Raw genomic sequence first — 24,722 nt, forward strand, 5'->3', positions numbered from 1 at the left:
GCTGTTCACCAGCGTGTGATGAATTATTCGTAATGCTGAGATTTGTGAGCTGAAAAGGCAAGCCAAATGAGCGGTAACTGGTTTCCCTCCAAGCACGATGTCGCAGGTGTCATGTTCAAGCTCGGCCGTGGTTTAACAAATGGGTGTGAAAAAAAACAGGGAACCTTGCACTCGTGCGCAAGACCTCAATCGCCAAGCAGTTCTGGTGAGCCTTGACGGACACATGGTTTCAGTGCCACCCCCTGCCTGTCCGACCGCGGCTTCTTCCTCGGCGATGCCAACTATCGTTGCCGGGCCATGCCGACAACTGTGAAGACGCTGCGGGCGAGGTCGCCTGTGCGATGCTGAGCGCATGCGCACGCTCCTCTCGCGTGTTGCGGCGGCCACTATAACGTGTCTTTCCGATGTCGAGTGGGTATTGCGATATCTGCACGACCCCTGCGCAATAGCGCTCCCAGCGGGGAGCTTTCGGCCCGCACGAACACCGAACTTACTGCCAGTAACAACAGCTCCGCGGTTAAAACAAAGAAAAACACTTTGTTCACGTGTTTTGGCGATAAAGCACAACCAAATAACGTCTCAATAAATTTATGAACATGCGTTATGACGGTTGTTAAAGACAAAGTCAACCTTAGTGGCGTAAAAAGGGTTCAAACAGTTTAAAAGCTTTCGACTGAACCCTGTTTTTTGCAGTTGCTTTCAAAAAATATTGACGTAAATCAACGCTATCCCACAGTATAGCTGGATTCGACTGGAAAATCACTGATTCTCGCAACTTTAGGATCGAGCCGGATCAGTCGTATTGACTTTTACAGAATCTCAATTTTCACTCTAGAAATAGAATCAGGCTTTATGGTGGGTATACTGACCGGACGTAGAAAAAACCGCCTTCTCCACACGTCAAGCTCTCCGAATCGTATAGTTAGCCTATTCTGCTTTGCATTTCATTGGAACGTGACAGCTACGAAATAAGGGTACTTATGAAATAGTGGAGTTCCATCTTTACTGGAAAAACCGCTTCTACATTTCTTAACAATTGTCTCACATTTATGCGTACCTTGCTCAGCCTTCTTAAATGCAGAGAAAAGTGCTTTTCGTAGCTCGAGACTGTAAACATCACATCGATATTGGTTGTTTTTGACACATCAATTGCCCGTTACGTAAATTACCTTCGGATCTTGCACACTTGACTGTGCCTTAATCTGGATTTTCTCGCTTTTTCAGTACCTTCGAAAATCCAAATGCCACTTATTACGTCGTTTTGTTGTGTAATTTGTGTTTCCAGCCTTCAAAATAAGTAAATACAAGTTGCATCGACAGTAGTGATTACGACGAGGATGGCAGCCTTTATGTCAGAGGTTTAAACGCAGGGAAAACCGCCTCTTAAACAGGAGGCACAAATTTTCAATAATCCAACGGACATAACTACCCGGTTTTTCAACACCTAATCACCACAAAGTAAATCGATGAACAAGTTTTGATTTATGCTTTTATTATCAAGGTCTTTTTCAACACCTAATCACCACAAAGTAAATCGACAAACAAGTTTTTATTTGTGCTTTTATTATCAAGGTCTTCGGCGATAATGTGTCCAATGGTTACCGTCCTGTGTCAACTCGTTCTCTCCTTTCAAATGCATGAAAGCATTTTCTTCGCTACAGCCGTGACACCGTAAACTTGACAGTGACCATGTCTTCTTGCACACAACCCTTTTTCTCGATGTCGGCCACTTTTATGCGCTGAAAGCTCCTTACAATGCCGTTTCTAGCGTTGGTTGGCATTCCATGCAGACTAAAGCACCCGAGCGAAGTGTCGACAATGACGCTTTGGGGAATTTCCGTTTTTTGAGGATCCAGAACTTGTAGCGTCAGTCGTTTTTTAATTGGCCAATCTAGCAGCAAGTCGTACCCTCCTTGACATACGTGGTAATTTAAACAAAGGGTTCCATCTCCATCTGTTTTCGTTATTTCTATCCCTGGAAGGATACAATATCCGTAGAAATATTTAGGGCTGTCTGACAAGGCTACCACGTTTCCCTTTGAGGCAGCTTCTTTTTTTAGTTCCGACCATTTTTCAATGGTCCATATGAATGGCTCAGAAACATTCATCGTGTTTTGCGGGATTGCTTTGGAACCGTTCATTAAAACAGAAAGCTTCCCGCATACCTCGCCGGTTAAACTGTCGTTTAAGCGTGTCAACCTGACATTATTGTCTGCCTCAGGATTCACGTGCTTGTGACAGATTTCCTCTAGCGAGGCCAGCCGTTTTTCAGCTTTTAACGACCCCTCAGCTGAGGAGACCGTCAAGTCATTTAATTTTTGCTGTAGATCGCGGCAGACTGATGATACTTCCCTGTCATGTTCAGCGGTGAGTGTGCCTAACGATGTTTTTGTTTCATTTACTAAAGCTGCGACCTCACATAGCTGGTTCATTATGGCGCTGATGCTGTTCCGTATAAGTCCTAACTCTTCAGCAGCACAACTAGCGGCAGCCTGACCCTGGCCTATGCTTTCTTTGAGGGTGTTATCTAAGGTCTGCACGGATTCAGCTACAAGTACGTCGGCAGCTCCTCGTTCCCTGAAAGCCTGTGCTTGGCCCACGATAAGGTCCTTTGTCTCATGAAAACAAGTTTGCATCGAAGAGAACTTGTCCCGATGCTCTCCGATTGCTTGTGCGAGTAGCGTGATGTTTGCGTCAGGATTTTCATGGCCGCTGATTGCAGTGGCGGCTTGTGGAATAGTGCAATCGTTGCTTTTTAGATGATCAGCGAGTTCTTTGTACGCCATGGTTTGGTTGCAGCGAAAGCAGGTGACTGCGTGGTACTGGCAGTCCAGCTCGAAGTGATCCATGACTTGGGACACCGGTCCTGCGGCGTCGCAGCCATTTCGCCAATTCCAGCACTGAATCTGCGCAGGCAAAAACATTTTTTTTCTCGCAATTTTACGTAAAAGGCATTGTAAATTCGCAAGTCTATACCAAGCGCATTTGAGTGAAAGTTATTGTTTGTTCCTCTCTGTTTAACGTTTTAAAACCCTGAAGATTTCCTTTGTCACCTGCGTCTCACGTGTTATATTTGAAACTAAACTCTTAACAGATTTATGCAGGTGTAGAAGGCAGAAGCAAGAACAAAACGCCCGGAAGCAAAACAAGGCATATAGAACGCAGCCTTTCACTAATGCTTTATTACATAAGCTTTATCTTGACTCGTCGATCTGGATTGGAAAAAAAAGAAACGTAACGTTCTCATGTCTAAGCTTACCCCTTTCGTCTCGAACATTTTTACAAAAAATTGTCTTGGCAATATTCGGATGTAAGTAGTTAAATTTGAATGCTCTTTTAAAGATAAGTGTTTTGTGCGCTGTACTCTTACAAGCCTAGGAAACAATTCAACCGCATGTCGGCCATCCGCGTTTGTTTTTCCGGCTGCTCTGCAGTTGTGAAATCGGCTTTGACGCTTTATCTTACAGGAAACTATGACATACGAGAAAATACAAAACACGTGCCCGGGTTTCGAGTTTAAGACTGGAGTCTTTATCGGGCTACTTCAACGCGAAACTTTTTCTCGGTCTGTATATTGTCTGTTCCCTGATCCTGCCGCCCGGCCGAAAGTTGGAGTACTTTAACGAGACGTTTAGACAGGCAAAATATTTCTAAAGAACTAAATCTGCCAACAAACTTCATATTTGTCAATTTTGTTTGGAAAAAAGAAAACTTTAGGCATATTTGATGCAAAACATCAATCATGATCATCATCATCATCATCATGAGCCTGTATACGGCCACTTCAGGGCAAAGGCCTCTCCCATTATTCTCCAATTACCTCGGTCCTGTGCCAACTGTGACCAATTTATCCCCGCAAACTTCTTGATCTCATCGCCCATCTAACTTTCTGCCGCCCCCTGCAACGCTTGCCTTCTCTAGGGATCCACTCTGTTACCCTTAATGACTAGCAGTTATCTTGCCTTCGCATTACATGCCCTGCCCACGTCCATTTCTTTTTCTTAATCTCTCCCTAACAGGTGTTTGTTTCCTGACCCACTCCGCTCTCTTCTTGTGCTTTAATGTTACACCTATCATTTTCCACTCCATTGCACGCTGAGTCGTTCTCAATTTAAGTTGAACCCTCTTAGTGAGCCCCCAGGTTTCTGCCCCGTAGGTGAGCACGGATAAGATGTAGCTGTCGTACACTTTCTTCTTCAGCGACAATGGTAGGCTGCTATTCATTATCTGAGAATGTCTGCCATATGCACCCCACCCCATTCTTATCCTTCTAATTATCTCTGCCTGATTGTTGGGATCTGGGGTCACAACTTGGCCTAAGTAAATATATTCGCTTACCACTTCCACTGCCTCACCACCTATCTAAAACCGCTGTGCTGTCCCGAGGTTATTGATCATTACTTTAGTTTTCTGCATATTAATTTTCAGGCCCACGGTTCTACTCTGTTCGTACAGTGCGGAAAGCATGCTTTGCAATTCGTCCCCCGAGTTACTTAGCAAGGCAACGTCATCAGCAAATCTGAGGTTACTGAGGTATTCTCCATTAACCCTTACTCCCGCCTGTTCCCAATCCAACGTTCTGAATACTTCTTAGACCACGGTTTCGGGCTACGCTCGGCAAAGCCCGAATCACGGACTGGGACAAGCTCCGCAAGTACACAGACGAGGAACCCCTCGACGAGGAAAACGAAGGGGAGCGCAAAGAAGATAAGCAGACGTACGCGGAATGGGCGCACGATCAGAAGATGGCACTCGCCAAATTTACACAAGAGGTCACAACGACGGTGCAGACGCCCTTCGTCGACGCGAGGCTGGCCCACATGTGGGAGGCTCGGCATTCGCTCACGAGGCGGTGGAAGCGCCAGCGGAGAAACAAGAAGCTAGCTCGGCGTATTGCAGTCCTCAACAGAGAGATTGCAGAGTACGCCACCAAGCTTAGCAGAGAGAACTGGTTGAGTATGTGCGACGGACTGCAGGGCAAGCTGTCTACGCGCAAGACCTGGGGCCACCTGAGGCACCTGATCGACCCGCTGGGCAGCAATACGGCAACGCATCGCAACCTCACTAAGGTTCTGAATACCTACGGTGGAGACGGCCGCAAGCTCGTCGCAGACCTGACGGCGCGTTACCTCAAGACCGATAGGGGTAAGTTCCATATCCCCAAGAAGTACGACGGCCCGGCGAACGACAAACTCGACGAGCCGTTCACGCTGGCGGAACTCTGGAATGCCATCGATGATAGCAACAGACGCAGTGCTCCTGGCGGAGACACGATCACTTACACGTTGCTCGGCAATATGAGCGACGGGGCGGCCAAGAGGCTCCTGGGCCACATCAACAGGACCTGGGAGACCTCGCTGCTGCCCATGGAATGGAAAGAGGCGCAAGTGCGGTTCATCCCAAAGCGGGGCAAAGCCCTCACAATCGAGAACATGCGACCCATCTCCCTCACATCGTGCGTAGGGAAGGTAATGGAGCGCATGGTGCTCCGTAGACTCCAAACCTACCTAGAAGAGACCAACCAAATGCGCGAAACGATGTACGGCTTCCGGCAGCACCTCGGCACGCATGACGTCCTGGTGCAACTGCAGGAGCTCGTGATGAAGAAAGCCACTCGGAGCTCGCCGCGCGGAATACTGGCCCTCGACTTAAAGGGGGCATTTGACAACGTGTCCCACGCGAGCGTTCTCGGTAACCTCAAGAAGACGGGATGTGGCCAACGCACGTTCGGCTACGTTAAGGATTTCCTTAGCAAGCGCATGGCGGTCATACAGATTGGAGGAGAGAAGTCGGACCCGATAGAACTGGGAGACTGCGGCACCCCACAGGGTTCCGTCCTGTCGCCCCTGCTATTCAACCTGGCCCTCCTCCCGCTGCCAAGTCTACTCAAACAGATCGACGGCGTGGACCACGCGTTCTACGCCGACGACATTACGGTGTGGACGAGTCGCGCGGGATCCGAATCCTGGACGGAGGAGGTCCTGCAGAGGGCGGCAACGACGGTCCACGAATACGCCAAGACCTGCGGGTTGTGCTGCGCACCCCAGAAGTCGGAGCTCCTCACGTGCAGCCCAGAAGACGCAAGAACGATGCCGAGCCGAATGTGGTCGTTACCATCGACGGCGTAGACGTCAAGCCCACGCAGCAGCTGCGCATCCTCGGTCTCTTGCTACAACGAGACGGCAAGGCGACAGCGGCCATTCCTAAGATCAAGATGGCCTCCGAACAGGTCACCGGAATGATCCGACGCGTTGCGAACCGGAACAGAGGACTTAAAGAAGACGACGCCTTTCGCCTGGTCAGAGCGTTCATCGTGTCTCGCATCACCTACTCGGCCCCGTACCTCCAGCTAACGAAGGCGAACAGGAACACGCTAGACACGATCATAAGGAAAGCCACCAAGACGGCTATGGGCCTGCCCCAGTACTCGTCTACACAGAAGCTGCTGGACATGGGGGCACATAATACGGTAGACGAGCTCATAGAGGCTCATCGTTCCAACCAGAGAGTGAGACTGAGCCAGACTGAGCACGGCCGAGCAGTCCTTCGGAAGATTGGTTGGCCCATCGAACCACAGATACCCAAGCACCCTCTACCTCCGCCGTGGAGGGAAGCGCTCAAGACCAAACCATGCCGCGCAATATGCAAGCCGGCAGGAACGACGAGAGGCGTGCCGCGCGGGCACAGGCACTCGCCCGACAGCTGGAAGCAGACCCCCGGGTCCTCTACGTGGACGCCTCACTTCCCCAGCACAGCAGCAAAGCAGTGGCCGCCGTCACGACCATCGACACGCTGGTGATCAGCGCGTCGCTACGGACGACAGATGCCAGCCAAGCAGAAGAGATGGCCATCGCTCTCGCCCTCACGCACGGAGACGTGCACACGATCGTCACAGATTCCAAGACGGCTTACGGCAACTACCGCAAGGGAATCGTCTCCCACGCGGCCATAGCAATTCTCGCAAAGCGCAGCCCACCGGGACGAGACGTAGAGCTCGTGTGGGTTCCGGCACACTCGACAGTGGAAGGCAACGCCCTCGCCGACCACTACCGCCGCGAACTAGCAGACCGGGCCGAGGACGAGTCGGAGCTACCGCACCCAGTCACGAGCTACCGCGAGATTACCACGCTGTACAGGAGCGCCAGGTGCAGGCTTCCCGTGCCGCACCAGCAACTCGACCGCAAGCAACAAACAATAGTGCGCCGCGCACAAGCGGGGTCACTGGCGCACCCAGCTTTATTGAACAAGATGTTCCCGGCAGAACACGACCCCATCTGCCCGTTCTGCAAAAAGACGGAAGGCACCCTGCCGCACATACTGGCGGAGTGTACTGAGCTCAAGAATCCTCTACCTTCCCTCCCCCTTCCCCTTCCCCCCCTACCCGAGCGATGGGAGATCTTGATGTCCAGCCCCGACCTGTCGACGCAGCAAGAGCTCGCGTCCAGGGGCCAGGAGCTATTGGACTCATATGGGACTCGTGAATAGGGTTCCACCCAGTCTGACGCCTGCGAGCGTCACCTGAAATGGGCTCAGCGAAAGTTGTTTCTCTCTCTCTCTCTCTTGTAAACATGCTGTGAATAACATTGGAGAGATTGTGTCTCCTTGTCTGACCCCCTTCCTTATAGGTATTTTACTGCTCTCCTTATGGAGGATGATGGTAGCTGTGGACCCATTGTAGATATCCTCTAGTATTTTTACATAATGCTCATCTGCCCCCTGTTTCCGTAATGCCTGAATGACTGCTAGGGTTTCGACTGAGTCAAATGCTTTCTCATCAATCAAAACATCAATACATGGGTATATATTTGTATCTTTTAATTAAAAAATACATATTTGCTTGGTTTTTGCAACAGGAAATAAACATACGTCTGGGAAAAAATGTTTTGATTGAAAAACGCAAAGAGCTTGGGCACGCAACTACCTCGTGGCGGCATTCCAAGAAGTCTAACAGTAAGAAAAGGCTCGACTAAGTGCTGCGCGAGCAGTGCAACGCGGTAAAATTGAATTGAGCAAACGTCCATCATGTGTCTCGTTGGAGGAGCGACACGGGGAATAAAGAGCTTGAAAAAGTTATCGTCTTTCGGCATTGTCGGGCGTACTTTTCGCGCCATGGAATCTGGCAGTTGCCCTCTGGAAGCAGCAGCCAGTGCTTGCCTTGCATCCAACAAGGATCCGGCACAATTCGCCCCCGACGTTGCCCTGGCCTTGTTTCCAGCCTTTGATGCTGTGCCAGTGGCAAAGCCGGTTCCGTTCCCCCTACCGAACAGTGTGGGCTTACAACCAACTTGCGAAGCCATTTAGGGAATCCAGTCACCGTTTACAATGGCTGAATTCTTGGCCGCAATCGATCAAGCTAAACTACGTACTACTCTGGGTCCCGACGGCATTACTTACGAGGCGTTAAAAAATATTGACGACCCAGCTCTCACGATGCTTCTGGACTCCTTAAATCAAGTGTGGCTCTCTGGTAAACTCCCTTAATCGTGGCTTCGGGCGGATATTGTCCCCTTCCCAAAGCCCGGGAAATCGCCACATGAACTTCGTAACTTGCGCCCAACTTGCATCGACATCTACGCTGTGCAAGCTGTTAGAGCGGATGCTTGCCACGCGTCTTCAGTGGTGGCTTGATACTTTTCAGTGGTATCACCCGGCGCAAATCGGATTCAGGCCTCATCTTGGTACTGAGGATGGCTTGGACTACCTACCATCTATGGTTTTGGTGGGGAGGCCGTTCTCGCTGTGTGAAGACTGTGCTAGCTATGGACATATGCAAGGCGTATGACAAGGTTAGCCATGCTGCCATCTTAGAGGTACTAAGTTGTCTCCGCCTCCCAGATAAAGTCTGTGCCTTAGTCCGGCACTTCCTACAACACTGCTCTTTCTCCGTACGCATCAACGGTGGAAGTTTCGGCTTCTTTACACTAGTGCGCGGTGTGCCACAAGGGTCTGTTCTGTCTCCGCTATTTTTTAACATCGTCTTGTAGCCGCTAGCCTGGCACCTGGCCACTATTCAAGACCTGTATATCCTCACGTACGCGGATGACATCACTGTATGGACAGTCCATCCAGACCTGCCAAGACAAGCCGAGTGCCTCCAGCAAGCGTTAACAGATTGCCAGAAATGGTGCGAGTATGTGGGCGTCACCCTCTCTGAAGAAAAGACTGCTGCACTTACAGTCGCAAACACTTGGGGCCGTCGCTCCCTTGCAGTATCGCCGATCGTCCTACAACTGAACGGTACCGCCATTCCCATTGTCGGACACCTTCGGGGTCTGGGCTTAGAGATATCGGCCTTAGGGTCGGCAGCTCAGTGGATACGATCTGCTCGACAGAAAGCCGGACAACTGCTCCACCTTGTTCGCCGCATCTCCCAGAAGTCTGGCGGGGCCTGCTGGACGATGGCCCGTCTCCTAGTGCGTTCTGTACTACAGCCAAGGCTCGTGTACCAGGCACAGTTCCAGCACATGACGCAAGGGGACTGGGACCGGCTGGAAGCTATTAACAAAGCCGCCATGTGCACTATTACTGGACTCCCCCGCCTAACACCAATTCGACAGCTCCAAGCAGAAGCCCAGCTAAACAAGCTTGATGAACTCATTCATCAGCGTCGTTCCGCACGCCTGCTGAAACGTGGACTGGTTCGAGAGGCAGCAGCTCTCGCCGCGTACGTACGCCAGCCGCCGAATACGATGCCAGCCTTTTCCACCGCAAGGCCACCATGCTGGCTGTTCCATCAGGTGACGGACAACGAGCCTCTAACAAGGCTACACGCCCGTACCTGGGGCCTTCACCAGCCTCCAGGTGCCGTCCTTTATATACTGAGCGCCTGGGACGCAACCGCTGGTTGTCCCGGCTTTTGTGGACGCCGGGGCATACGACTGCTTCGCCACCACGGCCTTGACGTGTCCCTCCTACCCTGCCCTAAATCAAAGCTGCCCGTACGAGTCACTCCGTGTACTCCCTAGCCTGCTAGCAGAACTTACTGCCATTAAGGATGACCTGCAGGCGCTTGCATCGACTTTGACTACTGGGGACAAGCGGGACCTTTACACGAACTCAACGGCAGCGATTCGGGATTTGCGTCACGTTGCGCGTTGTACAAGCCTGGCCGCACGCATTCACGAGATTATGGACACTTATCCATGCCCTGTCTACGTTGCATGGATTCGCCGGGACACGCTTCCTGCCCACACTGTGGCAGATCGCGCCTGCCACCGAAGAGACCTCCTACGGCCACTACCACTACTTCGAGTATCTACCCTAGAAGAACTCCTGGTTGAAAAAGAGAACCTCCGCCACGCCACGCGTGTTTTACTTCCACAGCGTGGATCTGACCTCCCTAGTGGGTCGCTCGCTGGGAGGAGGTCTTGCTGCGGAGGCTTCGAGTTGGGGTGGCGTTATCCCCAGCAGTTACTCACGCTTGGCCTGCCCGATACCACGCCCCGTTTGCGGACACCTGCCCCTTCTGTGTGACTCCTGCGGCAGAAGCTGACGCTAACACTTGTTGTGGACTTGTTCAGGTCTTAGAAACGCCAGAACCCAACACCTCCGAGGCACTGGTCTCCATCCTGGGAGACCCCCCGATCTTAAGCGTTGGATATGGGGACCCCAGTACCGGTCTTTTCTTGGCTTTCTGCGTGCAACTGGTGCAATGCTGTACCTATAAACCTCCATGCTATGCCGTAGGGCAATCTATCGCATGAAAAAAAAGACATTTAGAGCAAAGTGAGCAGATAGGTTGCCGATTTTTTAAAGCGAAGATTTAGTGTCCGCACGTATGGCGTTTGTATCGCGAAAACGAGTGAAATAAAAGAAAAAAAACTCTTTCTGTGGCAGGAATCAAACCTGGGTTCTCGTTACGAAGCCTGCGTCGTCTATCCAATTGCTCCATTTCGATAAGGTCGAAGCGGTTTCGGTTTTAAGAGGGGTGCAAGGACTTTCAAAGTTATCAGAAAATCCTGCTCCCCACCGTGTAACGACGACCATGATTCGTCACAAGAAAGCTGTGCCTTCAACCATCCTCGTCGTTAGACGGAGGGGTGCCTCAATTTTTTTCCCGCTGCTTATTGGCTCGAGAGCAAAAAGCGATGTTCGCTGGTGTGATTTCGCCGATCCGGTCATCGGCAAACCCGCAAGTTATTGCGGGTTTACGGTTAACGTTGATATGACTCTGACTGAGCTGAGGCGATTTGGTACGTCCGAGGGGCCCCATACTTAGCAAAAACGCCATTCCAGGTTGAAAAGCCCGTAAATACTCGAGCTTATGCTTTAAGGGTTCGTAATAGGTAGAACGGTTCGTGCAAAGCGTTCTATAGCATCATTTTCTATATCGACATATTCGGTAAACGGTGGCGGGGCCCTGTAATCCGCAGATTTTCGCCTCACATGTTACGGGTAGCTTCATCGGCACTAAATTTTTAGGAATAGAATGTGTGCCTGAGATCGTAGGGCCATACTGCATACCTGTTTGCTCTTCGCTGCCGAGATTCTCGTCCATGCAGCATTTTAGTAGCAAGTAATGTTTTTGCTCCAACTTTCTTTAGAGATCCCTGCCAAATTTTCGCTGCAATTACGTTGAGTCACAAGTCTTGAAAAATGTTGACTGTGCAAGATAGATGATGCCAGTCTCGTAGTACTAAGTTATTAAACCCGGGGTTAGAGAGTCACGAAAATTACAGTACAAATCGCGGCCACTGCACAGGAGCACCCAGATACACAGAAAGCTACATTCCAGCTTTCAGAATAACAGCCATGCGAGGGTAGTTTATGCGCGTACAAATCGAAGAAAGCGCTTTTTTCGGCATAGCGCACAGCTAACGTTCTACACCCCCCGGTCAATACCACCGTTAGATCAAGCCCGGTGCTACCCAAACATGCATTCGCTATATATTAGAGCGTCACGAAAATTACCGTACAAATCGCGGCCACTGGACAGGAGCCCCCAGATACACAGAAAGCTACATTACAGCTTTCAGAATAACAGCCATGCGAGGGTAGTTTATGCGCGTACAAATCGAAGAAAGCGCTATTTTCGGCATAACGCACAGCTGAAGTTCTACACCCCCCCGGTCAATACCACCATTACATCAAGCCCGGTACTACCCAAACATGTATTCGCTACATATTAGAGCGTCACGAAAATTACCGTACAAATCGCGGCCACCGGACAGGAGCGCCCAGATACACGGAAAGCTACATTCCAGCTTTCAGAATAACAGCCATGCGAGGGTAGTTTATGCGCGTACAAATCGTGGAAAGCGCTTTTTTCGGCATAGCGCACAGCTGACGTTCCACACCCCCCGGTCAATACCACCATTACATCAAGCCCGGTACTACCCAAACATGTATTCGCTACATATTGGAGTGTCACGAAAATTACCGTGCAAATTGCGGCCACCGGACAGGAGCGCCCAGATACACAGAAAGCTACATTCCAGCTTTCAGAATAACAGCCATGCGAGGGTAGTTTATGCGCGTACAAATCGAAGAAAGTGCTTTTTCCGGCATACCCCACAGCTGACGTTCTACACCTCCCGGTCAATACCACCGTTACATCAAGCCCGGTACTACCCAAACATGTATTCGCTACATATTAGAGCGTCACGAAAATTACCGTGCAAATCGCGGCCACCGGACAGGAGCGCCCAGATACACAGAAAGCTACATTCCAGCTTTCAGAATAACAGCCATGCGAGGGTAGTTTATGTGCGTACAAATCGAAGAAAGCGATTTTTTCGGCATACCGCACAGCTGACGTTCTACACCCCCCCGGTCAATACCACCGTTACATCAAGCCCGGTACTACCCAAACATGTATTCGCAACATATTAGAAGGTCACGAAAATTACCGTGCAAATCGCGGCCACCGTACAGGAGCGCCCAGATACACAGAAAGCTACATTCCAGCTTTCAGAATAACAGCCATGCGAGGGTAGTTTATGCGCGTACAAATCGAAGAAAGTGCTTTTTTCGGCATACCGCACAGCTGACGTTCTACACCCCCCGGTCAATACTACCGTTACATCAAGCCCGGTACTACCCAAACATGTATTCGCTACATATTAGAGCGTCACGAAAATTACCGTGCAAATCGCGGCCACCGGACAGGAGCGCCCAGATACACAGAAAGCTACATTCCAGCTTTCAGAATAACAGCCATGCGAGGGTAGTTTATGTGCGTACAAATCGAAGAAAGCGCTTTTTTCGGCATACCGCACAGCTGACGTTCTACACCTCCCGGTCAATACCACCGTTACATCAAGCCCGGTACTACCCAAACATGTATTCGCTACATATAGATTGAGTACTCCTCTTGCGCCACTATACGTAAAGGCAGCTAGGTAGAACTGAAATTGGCTTGCACATAATCACCAGTTCATCTCCTTGTGTTGCATCCTGCAAGCCGGGATAGCGGCTGCCACAGTACTCAAAACGTCATTGATTTAGTTCATAAAATTTGAATGACGCGACACAAACATCTTGTACAGTTTCAAGCGAGGAAAAAGGCTCGTACGGTCGAAAGCTTTATGACAGTAAACACGGAAGCGCGCGTCGCTTAGTACATGTAGAGCGGTCTAGCTATGGGATGGCGAACTGTTGCAGTTCGTACATTTGACAGATCCACTCCCTGACAACGGCTGTTGTCTGGTCCGGTAGCTACGTTAGATATCTGGAAACGATTCCAGAGAACACATGTGCCAATGAGGGGCTTTTTATCAAGCGCGAAACGGAGCGAACGCATTGCGTGATAAAAAATGTGTTATCCTTCGTGACGTAACTAACGCAGCAGTCAGCCGCGCGATAAAGCGCTTTCAGGGAGTGTACCCACCAACCGCACAATCTCCGAGAGCACGCCAGCCTCTCACCAGACAGCTCTGCATGTATTGAGCGGCATGCGCTCCCGTGTTTGCTGTCATAAAGCTTTCGACTGTACACTTTCACCGGGATTTCAGAAATTTATCGTTGCCATGCACCAACACAAAGCACAGCTCACAAAACCCCTTTCGCCGTGGCTCTGTAGTGCAATAACGCGACTCTCCTATCATATATCAAAAATACGATAAATAAGGGTTGTTCGGGAAGACGGGTGAATGCATACCACCAACCTTGCGCTGTAGAAGTTTCTCTCTAGTCAACGATGACCAGATGACATCTTCTGGCTTGCAGGACTCTGTATCCAAAAGACAGCGGTTGCGTTCTTCGTCACCGCTTCCGTCATAGCATCTGCTGCAGAGGGGATGGTTACAGGGTAGAAGCGCTATCGTAGAAGAAACCAGACCGCAGGCACTGCAAACCCTGTTTTTTGGAATGCCGTCTAGGAACACCGTGGGCTTCCAGTCTATGCGGTTGTCGAATCCGAACACAGTGTACTGCGCGCTGGCGGGAGAGAGAGAGAGAGAAAACATCTTTATTTGTCCTGCAAACGCGACGCGGCCTCACGTCGTGTCAGCCGGCCACTCGGCTTCCGTCACCTACTCATGCCTACCCCCGGGTGGGGGTGACACTTTCGGGCGTTGAAGCTCGAGGGCGTCCGACACTTGCTGGACGGCCATGTGTTGTATTACGTAGTCTTTGCACGCCGCCGCACTGACAAGGTACGGCGGGAACGTCTCTGCTGCACTGGCCTCGCTCGGGTGTCTTCTGCAGTCCCACAGGATGTGGGCCGCCGTGGCCCTGTCCTTCTTGCACATCACACACACATCACTGGGGTACACCTCCGGGCATATGTGTTTAGCTATTACTGGCGTCATCAGCGCACGTGTTTGCAGCTGCCTAAACACCACTGCTTCGCGTCGCGTCAGCTTAGGGTGGGGTGGGGGTAGCGTCCGGCGGTTAGTCCGGTACCACTCCAGGGTGTCCTTGTAGGTGGTGAGTGGCACCACCTCGTCGTCTTCCTCCGCCGCAAGTTGGGGGCTCGGGCTCGCGCCGCGGCTGGTGAACGCGCGTGCCGCCCGGTCCGCCTCCTCGTTGCGGTTCTCGCCCGTGCTCAACGGGCCGGCGTGCGCCGGGAACCACTAGCCATCACCAAGAATGCCGGTGTGATGAGTGGCTCGGATTGGGCACGGTGATGATAATTAAAGAAGATTCACTTCGCGCGAACCACCAAGCGGCCGCTGGGAAAACGACTCCACCGAGAAGAATAAGGGGGCGTGGTGCGAGCAAGAGCTGATTTAGCGAATGTATGTACAGGCCTCTCAAGCTTGGACGTTCCCTGGTTTCTCTATAGGCGGCGTAAAAATCGACGCCCCACGTGACCAACCTACAACGAAGTTTTCGACCATCAAGTCCACCAGACGGCGCAACGAAAAGGTTATTTTTGGTAGAGAATACAAAACGTTCATTCCGTGACTCAGAGAGCCAACAAAGTTCGCTTACAATGTGTTGTTTAAAAATATTATTAACAAGTTCCGCATCAAACATCCGTTGAGCAAAAATGTACCCAACTTTTTACGAACAGCCGACTGGTGCACCACCTCTCTTCTGAATTTGCAACCACAAAGCCGCCAATTCAAATTGAAACCGCTGCAACGGCCCACCGTTTCTCTGTGCGCGGAGCACTGGTTTCGTGACTGTTATTGCTGTTATGTGCTTTTGCGTCCATCAGTTGTTGAGAGGACTGGCAAAACACGGGAATCGAGTGCTTGTGGAGTGACAAATGTGGGAAATTCCGCATCGGAGGACAGCTGTCGAGGCCAGAATATTTGATTCTTCCAACAGAAGGTGAGTGTTATGCACTCCACTAGAAAGACGGTGCAAACGAAACCGTTGTCGCCGTCAATACCTCATTTGTGCATGACTTCCGCTGGAATATTTTCTTATTACATGATTCAAATACAAAATCTGCATTCCTCGGAGTTCTTGATCAGGGTGCATGCGGAGTTAGCAAAAAAAACTTGAAAAAAGAAAAAAACCCTTAAAGGGACAGACAACCGATTTTTGTGGCGTATATGTTCTCTAGATCCTGTGAAAGCCAGCGTTGTATACAGCCAGGTAACCACAAGCAACTTCTAAACAAATCGGTTGAAATAATTTTAATTTGGCAGCAAACTTCCTGAAATCGGAAGGGTGGCGGTTCGTAGTGTCGAAACTTAGCACTACGATATGTGTCCCTGTCACGTGACGTGCAAACCTAGCAGCTACTGCAAATGCTGAAACGTTTATTTGCGTATTGAAAACTTTTCAACACAAGTATTTGTACAAGGTTAAATTGTATATGTATTTCTAAACATTATTTTGAAAATTCTAAATACACGCCGCCCGCCGCCGCTGGGTTGCTCTCAGCGTGGCTAACGAGCCACCATGCCCAGAATCAACGGCAGCGTTTAGTAAACAGACCCAGTGAAGGAGCTTTGACGATTCTGCCTGAGTCAGAGGCGTTTGTTCTGCCAAAATATTTGATTTCAGTTTCCAAATACGCCAACGGCAGCTTTAAAAAAAACGGTGCGCCTGGGGAGAATCGAACTTCCCACCTCCGCAACGTGAAGCCAGATTCTACCTATCGTCTATCCCAACAGATGGCACATTCGTGCACAATAGACCGTTGCATTGAAAAAACGCATAAAGGAACAAGAAAGCCTGCGATTCAAACTTTTTTTGCTGGGGACAAGTTTTTAAATATCGTTTTTCATCTCGCATACAGGCAAAAGTATGTTGCCGAGCTACTCTATGTCATGGTTGCCGGCCTCATTTTTGGGAGGGACACATACGGCTCGCAGATCTAAAAATTTCGATTTAAAAGCTTATAGGGCGTTATCAGCAAAACCGTTTCTCGTCAAGGTGCTATAAGTGATGCCCTTTCATTTGGGATAGAGAATATATACTCGACAAAAATCGGTTGCCTGTCCCTTTAAGAAACAGCCTCTCAACTGTCCTGGCCGCTCTCGAACATTTCTGACTATCTAGAACCCGAAAAGTTGTGGGCGCATTTGCCTCAAAAGGTGTGGCATTATTTCGGATGGAACTTTTGAGGCTACCAAAAGACAGTAATTCGCCCAGGCTTTACCTAACTGTTGCCTTTCTGTTTTGACGCGTTAGTGAGCATTTAGTCACCAGCGCTTTGCTACAACTAAAGTTTGCCTTCATAGAGAGGTGGTGATGCGAGTTAGGTTATATTAGCATGCGTTGTGACAGCTGATGCTTGCGTCATGGTTAATACGCGTGAACTCAAAAATACTGCGTTATTGTTTTTCAGAGATCGGTGTTCATTTAGACATTCTGGCTGAACCTTCAACATTGTCGGCGCACGCAACAACTACACCAAGGACTGGCTGGCCTTTTCAACTCTTCGTGCTTGCCTGATATGACAGCCATGCGCCCGACTGGTGTGTTTATGTATATTGAACTTCCACTTATAGTTGTTTCTCTTAATTTGTGTGACATGATTCTCTTAACTATTCGTCCTTCCAATTTAATTTACATTTTTCATTCATTCCTTTTTTTTGCAGATACAGCCAAAGAACAAAGAAGCACACACCGGAAGGCGACCACATCAAGTTCTCAGCACGAGCAAATGTATTATGTTGCCTGCAGATAAATGTTAGGGCCAGGTATTTTCACCAAATGTTAAAAAGAAATGTGATGTGCATATTTATAGTTGTTGTTCAATTCAAGCACACGATATTCGGTGTCTAAAAATGTTTAACTTCGGGCGAGCATTCGCTATACTGCAAATATTGAGACGCATCAAAATGTGCGATGTGATATTGTCACGTAGCTAGCCACTAATAGCCCCGAAATTCAACGTTTATTAGTAAATCACGATGCGTACACATTGGCAAATGTAAGAAAGCAAATGCGGGTTCTAGTTTACTTTCTTCCATTCCCTTTCACTGCTGCTCAAGAGTACTTCACTTTCTCTGTACATTTACAACACTTCGCACAAAAAAAATTGCTGTAAGACCAACTGTACAGCTCCTGTTATCAGCCTAAAGCAAGTTCGTGCAGGAAGCTGAGAGGAAGTAAACTTTATTGGAGCAGCTCATTTCTGATAGACACTATTATTCTATGCTCTGGTGATCGAGTAGGTGTCTCCTTTGTTAATAGCGCTGTGTGGACTTTGCAGGTGGGTTTGAAACCTTTGGACACAAAGAAATGTGAGGGGTCAGAGTTTGTCTTGGAGGTCTGCACAAGTAGTAGCCCGGGTCATCTATAAACAGGGATAAGCGTGTGGCAAAAGTGAGGAAGGAGGAGGTGTGGTACGTACGTGCTTTGTACCTCAAGGGCAGATTGCTTTAGCGAGCTGGATGGGTTGCCTGCGAATACCTCGCAAGGGCTTTTTGTATCGAATATAATAAGGGAGGCCACTGCTACACTCAGTTAGTAATCGTGTGAAAATCCCAGTTCCCTCCAGGGCACAATTTTACGTGTAGCCACCGACTGCGAATTGTCGCACAAGTGGGTGAAAACTTCAATCAATGCACCATGATGTCACTCCCAAAAATAGTGCGCGCCGGCAGGTCTTGTTCTAAACTGTAAGGAATGGAAGATAGTAGATACTATTGGTTGAACCTACAAAGAGACTAAGAACTTTAAGTCGTGTACCGAACTGTGCCGTGCAGTCCATTCATTGCAGTGTCAAATCATATTTGTAAGTCTTGCTTAATTACTGATATGCATGTTTTTTTTTTACATTTATCAATCACTGAAGCATAAAAAGTGCTTTTAAAATTTTACTGTCAATACAGTATAAGGCCATCCACATTACTACTGGCAAAATTCAACATTTTATTTTATTTATTTACACCCGAAAGGTCATTACATAAGGGGAAGGGGGGGGGCGGGAGCTCTTGGCCGAAGTTATAGTCAGCGTTGCAACGCATACAAAAAATAAGACGATCAGTACAAAAAGAATACGATATTAACGAGGTGAAATTCAACTCATTGCAGCAAACGGTGTTAATCAGGGTAATGGAACTAACAATGTGGCTCTTCGACGTGCAAGTGCGAGTCAACACAGGGTGCGTAATACGTTATTGTGCAGCTGGGTTCTGAAATCATATTTATCCTCTCTTGCTTATGGAAATTAGATTTCATGTCGCATTTTTACTGTGTAAATCTGAAGGTAAAATTATTTAGACCGAGCGTGTTTAATTACATTCTATATGTCATCAGCAAGTGAAATATCTCATTCATAGTATTAATTACCGCACCTGATTCGTAACCGCCCTAGAGCGTAATAAACAGCTGATACCAACGTTATGTACATCCTATTCTTGAACGGTAAAGCTACTGTTTATGCCAGCATCAAGTACAATAATGGGGCATGCAAGAAGCATTACTGTAAATAAACTAGTTAGCAATTTTCACGCAACAGAGCATATCGGAGTACTTTTAAAAATTTCAAAGTGTTGGTAAAGATAGTCAGATAAATATTTTTAACGCCGCAGGTGTTTTTTTTTTCTTTTTATTTCAACTTGTGATGCTGCTTAGCGCGTGCTTGGGCCCTGTCGCACCCCCCAAAAGAGATAGAGAAAAAAAAAGCCGCGCCTCAAACACTCGCTCACGGATTTTAGTTCCATTGCTACATTCAAATGTAGATATGTTCGCAGTAAGCGATAGAGTTCGCAATAACTATCGCTTTAATCCGAGAGAATTTCCAAGCGTCTGTGTCCTTCGTAACTTGTTGCGACGTCCAAAAAGAAAAAAGATACGGGCAGCAGAATATTGGAAGCAATGTGCCCTTCGTTCGAAATTTTAGCGCAAGTGAACGAGTTGTTATGGCAAAAAAAAATGTTGTCACGAAAGCGACGTACAATTGCAGCGATCAAAATGAAATGATGTCCTGGCCTCTGTAAACTTGCGGATGTCAATAAACGATTTGTTCTCACTTGCTGCTCACTGTGGTCGGTGCCAGTCAAGGCCATCTGGTCACCTGGCGTACATCACTTCACTAGCGCGGCGCAAGTAAACACGCGGCCAGCGTGCCAGCAAGGAACCAGCAGGAGCAGCGGGCCGGCGGCCGCCGTGCGAGGGCAGCCATGTTATTAAGGAGCTCAAGCGGCCTGTGCAAAAAGCATCCGCCATGTTTACCAAGACTTGTTTACAGCGCCATCAAGCGGGCGTCCTCTGTAGTTCACGACGCCGCCACTACTCTTTTTCTGGCAGTACAGGCAAAGCTAGACCTTTGCTTCTCTAAACTCCTCCCTGTTCTGTGGTATGTACGACCAATGCTTGAATTTGGATGTGTGCTGTTCTCGGGAAGCGCACATTACAAATTTCGGCTGCTTATAATGCTAGAACGGCAAGCTCTCAGACTATGTCTGGGTCTCCCACCTTGCGTGCCAATAAACGTTTTATACATGGAAGCTCGAATCCCCACACTAGTCTCCCGCCTGCACGCCCTCACAGTTGATGCATTCCTAAGAATAATGGCGTCGCCCATATCTAGACCGCAGACTGCCTTTGTAACATGGCCGTCGTTTTTCAGCAGCACATGGCCCAGGTTCAAACGCCCACAAGTGATATTGCCACAATCCTTACTAGACCCGTTACGCATGGCCCTATTATCTGTTACCGTACCTAATCGTCATGTCTCATCCTTAGATGTAGCTTTCGATGAAATTTTCTCCAGGAATGCTAAATTGCTCCCGTCCAATCTCTTATCCAGCATTTTGCAGGATCACCTTACAGGTTTTCCTGGTCACGTCATTATCGGCACTGATGCCTCCGTCCGTAATCAGAAGGCAGGCGTAGGTATTGTTTCTCCCTGTTTAGATTGGTCCTTTTCCCTCCGACTACCTGATTTTACTAGCTCTTTTCATGCAGAATACTTGGCAATTATCTTAGCCCTTCGAAAGTTAGATTCTACTAAACAACATGTAATAGTAATCACTGACTGTCTCTCAGTTTGCACTGCTCTTTCGTCCCCAAATAGCTCTCCTCTACGTAGAGCCCTTAATTATTTATTGCCTACATCATTACGAGAGCTGCGTTTGGTGTGGGTGACTGGACACGCTGGCATCTGGATTAACGAATCGGCAGATACGTTGGCGCGTCTTGCACTGGACGGCCCAGTGGTAGAAATCTTGCCGCACATACAGTTACTCACCTCGGCACGTTTTCGCAGATTAGGCCTCCTAAAAAGCATGGCTGGAACTGCGTGCGTAGGTTAAGAGTTCGAGCACCTCCGGTTCTTCTGGAAGTGCCGGATTAGCCAATCACGCCAATGCGATAGCCTAACTAACTTTCGCTGTGGCGTACCAAATTTAAATTATTATTTGCACCACTGTGATCTGGCCCCTTCACCCCTTTGTGTATTTTGCAATGAATTAGAGGCTATAGAACATTTTCTCCTCTTCTGCAGACGGTTCACTTCCATACGAAAAAGATATCTGGAAAACCCTTTTAATCAATTGGCCCACCCAATCACTGTTCCTCTAATATTATCATTCGGGGCGAAAGTACTGGGTTTTTGCCGCGGGGATCTTTGCCGCGCTGTACATTCATTCACTTTGAATCACGCCGTCTACCGTGCTAGCCGCTAATTCAAGATGGCGGGCTGCTCTTAAAAACATGTCTGCGCCCGTATCCTCTACCTTCCCGCTCACTGCCTCTCCTTCTCTGCCGAATCTTCTTTCTTTATTTTTTTACGTACTTTCCACGATTGTCCTTCGCCCTATCCTTTCTTTATTCATTTGTGTTGATTTTGTAGTTGGTGAGCTCTATCTGCTACCGCACCTCATTTTCTGGCAGTTTATTTATTATCTCTTTATTCCCGTTTATACTCACCTTTTTCCTGTATTTATTCACTTCTTTTAATCCAAATTCCAGTTTTTCCTCTCTCTCAGTTAGCGCCCATTTCCTGGCAAATCGCCCTGAGTGGGTACGAGCCATTTTTTTTTTGGTACCAACCAGCCAGAGCTGCGAACCTGTGAGTCTTTTATCAGGCCTTTTGCAAGATCACCTTACCGCTTTTCCCTCCCATGTAATCATTGCAACCGACGCCTCTGTGCGGAATGAGAAGGTAGGAGTGGGCATTTTTTCTCCCGGTTTGGATTGGGCCTTTTCCCTCCGATTGCCTGACTTCACTACATCTTTTCATGCTGAATATCTAGCGATTGTTCTGGCCCTTAGAAAGCTACATTCGGATACACAACACGCATTGGTGCTTACAGATTCTCTTTCTGTTTGCACCGCCCTATCGTGCTCAAAGTCTTCTCCCCTACGTCGGGCCCTTGGGTATTTACTGCCTCCGTCTTCACAATAACTTCGTTTGGTGTGGGTGCCTTGACACGCAGGCATCTGGCTCAACGGAGCGGCCGACACTCTGGCGGGCATTGCATTGGGTGGCCCGGTGATGGAGGCTCTACCACCCATAAATTTTGTCACCTCGGCACGCTTTAGAAGATTAGGCCTGCTACAAAGCATGGCGGGATCTGCGTACGGAAGTTGTGACCTCGAGCACCTTCGGCACTCATGGAAGTGCCGGATTAGTCAGTCACGAGCTTGTGAAGTTACCCTCCCCAGCTTTCGGTGTGGTGTCCCAAATTTGAATTATTACTTGTATCGCTGCAATCTAGCCACTTCACCACTCTGTGCATTTTGTAACGAATTAGAAACAGCTGAACATTTTTTCCTCTCCTGCCGACGGTACTCCTCCATACGAAAAAGATACTTAGAAAACAGCTTTAACCAATTGGCCTTCCCACTGTCTGTTCCTCTGATCTTATCGTTCGGGGCCAAGGCACTGGGTTTTAGCCGCGCAGATCTTTGCTCCGCCGTGCACTTGTTCATTTCAGAATCTGGCCGTCTCCCGTGCTAGCCCCAGGCCATGCCGGACTTCCCTCAAAAAGATCCCTGCGTGTATGATCGCTGCTGTCAGTGCCTTCCCGCCCACTGCCTCTCCTTCGCCAGCTTCCCTTCTTGTTTTATTTCTCTACATACTTTTCATGTTTTCTTTCCTTTATTTTTTATTTTATTTTATGTTGGTTTCAACACTTCCTGATGCTACGTCTCATGTTTGGGCAGTTTGTTGTTCTGTATATATTTCCCTAATATTTTATTTAATTCCTTAAATGTGTTTCTTTAAAAACTTTGTAATTTCTCTCTGTGAGCTCCCCTTTCCTGGCCAATCCCCCTGAGTGGGTATGAGCCGTCTCTTTTGGCACCACTACCACCACAACCGGGAAGTGCAGGGCGACCGAGACAGGGCACGGTTGGACCGGGCATTCCCACGTCAGACGTCCCGTCGACGTGCTGTCCGTTACGAGACCGTCGCCATCGATCACCAAGGCGAGCTGCCGCCTGGGTGCGGCTCGGGCACGAGTGATCACAAGACACTGCCGCGTCGTCCCGTTCCGGCTCGAGCCAGGGTTCCTGCTGCTGTGAGACCGACGTTCGTGGTGCGTCAGCGGCCCCATGCTCCTGCTCGGGCTGCCGGTTTGCTGAGTCCTGGCCACGACTTCCGGTCCTGGTCTGCTTGGTCGCGGAACGTTCCGGAGCGTCTAACACCAGCTCGCTGGTGACCTGCCCGTGAAACGGTCGGCCAAGTTCTGCGACACTCACCCTCGACGACCACTGCGCTCCAACAAGACATACCTGTGAGCCGTGCTATACGTAACTGTTTTGCGGCCTTAGTGCCAGCCAGTGCCGCGGAAAGCTAACTCAACCCGCTTTCTGAACATTCATTTTGAGTTACCGCCATTTTTTCGAGTGGGCGTCCAACGTCTCGTATATGTTGTAAATACACTTCGTCCTGTGTGTGCGTCCGGCATTCGTCTCACTGAGTTCTGAACGATCCTAGCGTAACAGCCCGTTACAGTGGTACAATGGCGGCACAAAATGCAAGGCGAAGAAACGCCCACCGCGGTCGCGGTCAAAGGTGCGCATGATAAGAGCGACAAGAATAGGCCCTGGCTGTGCTTACTTTTTGCTCCTTTGATAAAAGCTGCTTGAGTGGCAAGAATATTATCGGTCGGCCTCGTCATCTAGCTCCCGGCGCAGATTGAAAATAGCGTGGCGTAGGGGAACCCCGGGCGATATAAAACGCTTCTACGAAGCAAGGTCATGGCAAGGCATCTGCATTTCTTGCATTTTCTCCGATCACACTCGGCCTTCTCGCCCCATTTTTAAAGAGTGGGAAACATCTTGAGCAGTGAAAACTGTTGTTCGGCGGCGCAAATGAACTAGGCTGCAGCCACTTCGTGGCGAATGGATGCCGAATAATTCATAATACTTGAGTCATCTTCAGCACACAATACGCCGAAGTCTCCGAAAGTAGCGGCGTTTGCCTTTTGCTTCATCACAAAAGCCACCGCGTCCAGAGATTAAATTCGCTAGAAAGCACTCCACAGCGCTACTCCTTTTTCGAGTAGTCACTGGAACAGGCAGTTCAAAAACTGTATTGAAGTGCTTGGCGTAATTGACATTCAACCACTTGTGACGTTCGTTTTTTGTCGCGGCTGAGAAAATAGCGTAGCGGAATGTTTTTGACGCTCAGGTATTACGTGAGGTTAATTATTTTATTAAACCTGCCAGGTATATTTCGTCGAAATAAACCCGAAAGTATACCTTAGATCTAAGCAGTGACCCTAACATAAACAGCTGTCTTATCTGTAGAGAGTTTATATAAGACAGTAAAGCGTTTCCTTCGCATTATAGCCTCATGTATAAGAGTCTTGAACGGTAGCATTGTAGGCACAGGCACAAAGGAAACAAAACCACAGGATGACGCTGTTTCTTACTTGTGTGTGGCCCCGCGTCTCTCTCTGCTACGCAGCCGTTCA

General features: G+C 49.0%; 1 protein-coding gene across 1 annotated transcript in view; it reads left to right on the forward strand.

Moving 5' to 3' along the window:
- LOC144159988 (uncharacterized) overlaps nucleotides 1-348 on the forward strand; it is a 53,563-nt gene extending 53,215 nt beyond the window's left edge. Inside the window, exon 13 of the mRNA XM_077691615.1 lies at nucleotides 234-348. Within this exon, the coding sequence (XP_077547741.1) occupies nucleotides 234-348 (115 nt within the window). The remainder of the gene's footprint in view (nucleotides 1-233) is intronic.
- Nucleotides 349-24,722: the final 24,374 nt, after the last annotated feature.

This window comes from Haemaphysalis longicornis, unplaced genomic scaffold (assembly GCF_048455015.1).
Source record: "Haemaphysalis longicornis isolate Haplotype H1 unplaced genomic scaffold, Haemaphysalis longicornis Haplotype H1 scaffold_10, whole genome shotgun sequence".
Classification (NCBI taxonomy): Eukaryota; Metazoa; Arthropoda; class Arachnida; order Ixodida; family Ixodidae; genus Haemaphysalis; species Haemaphysalis longicornis.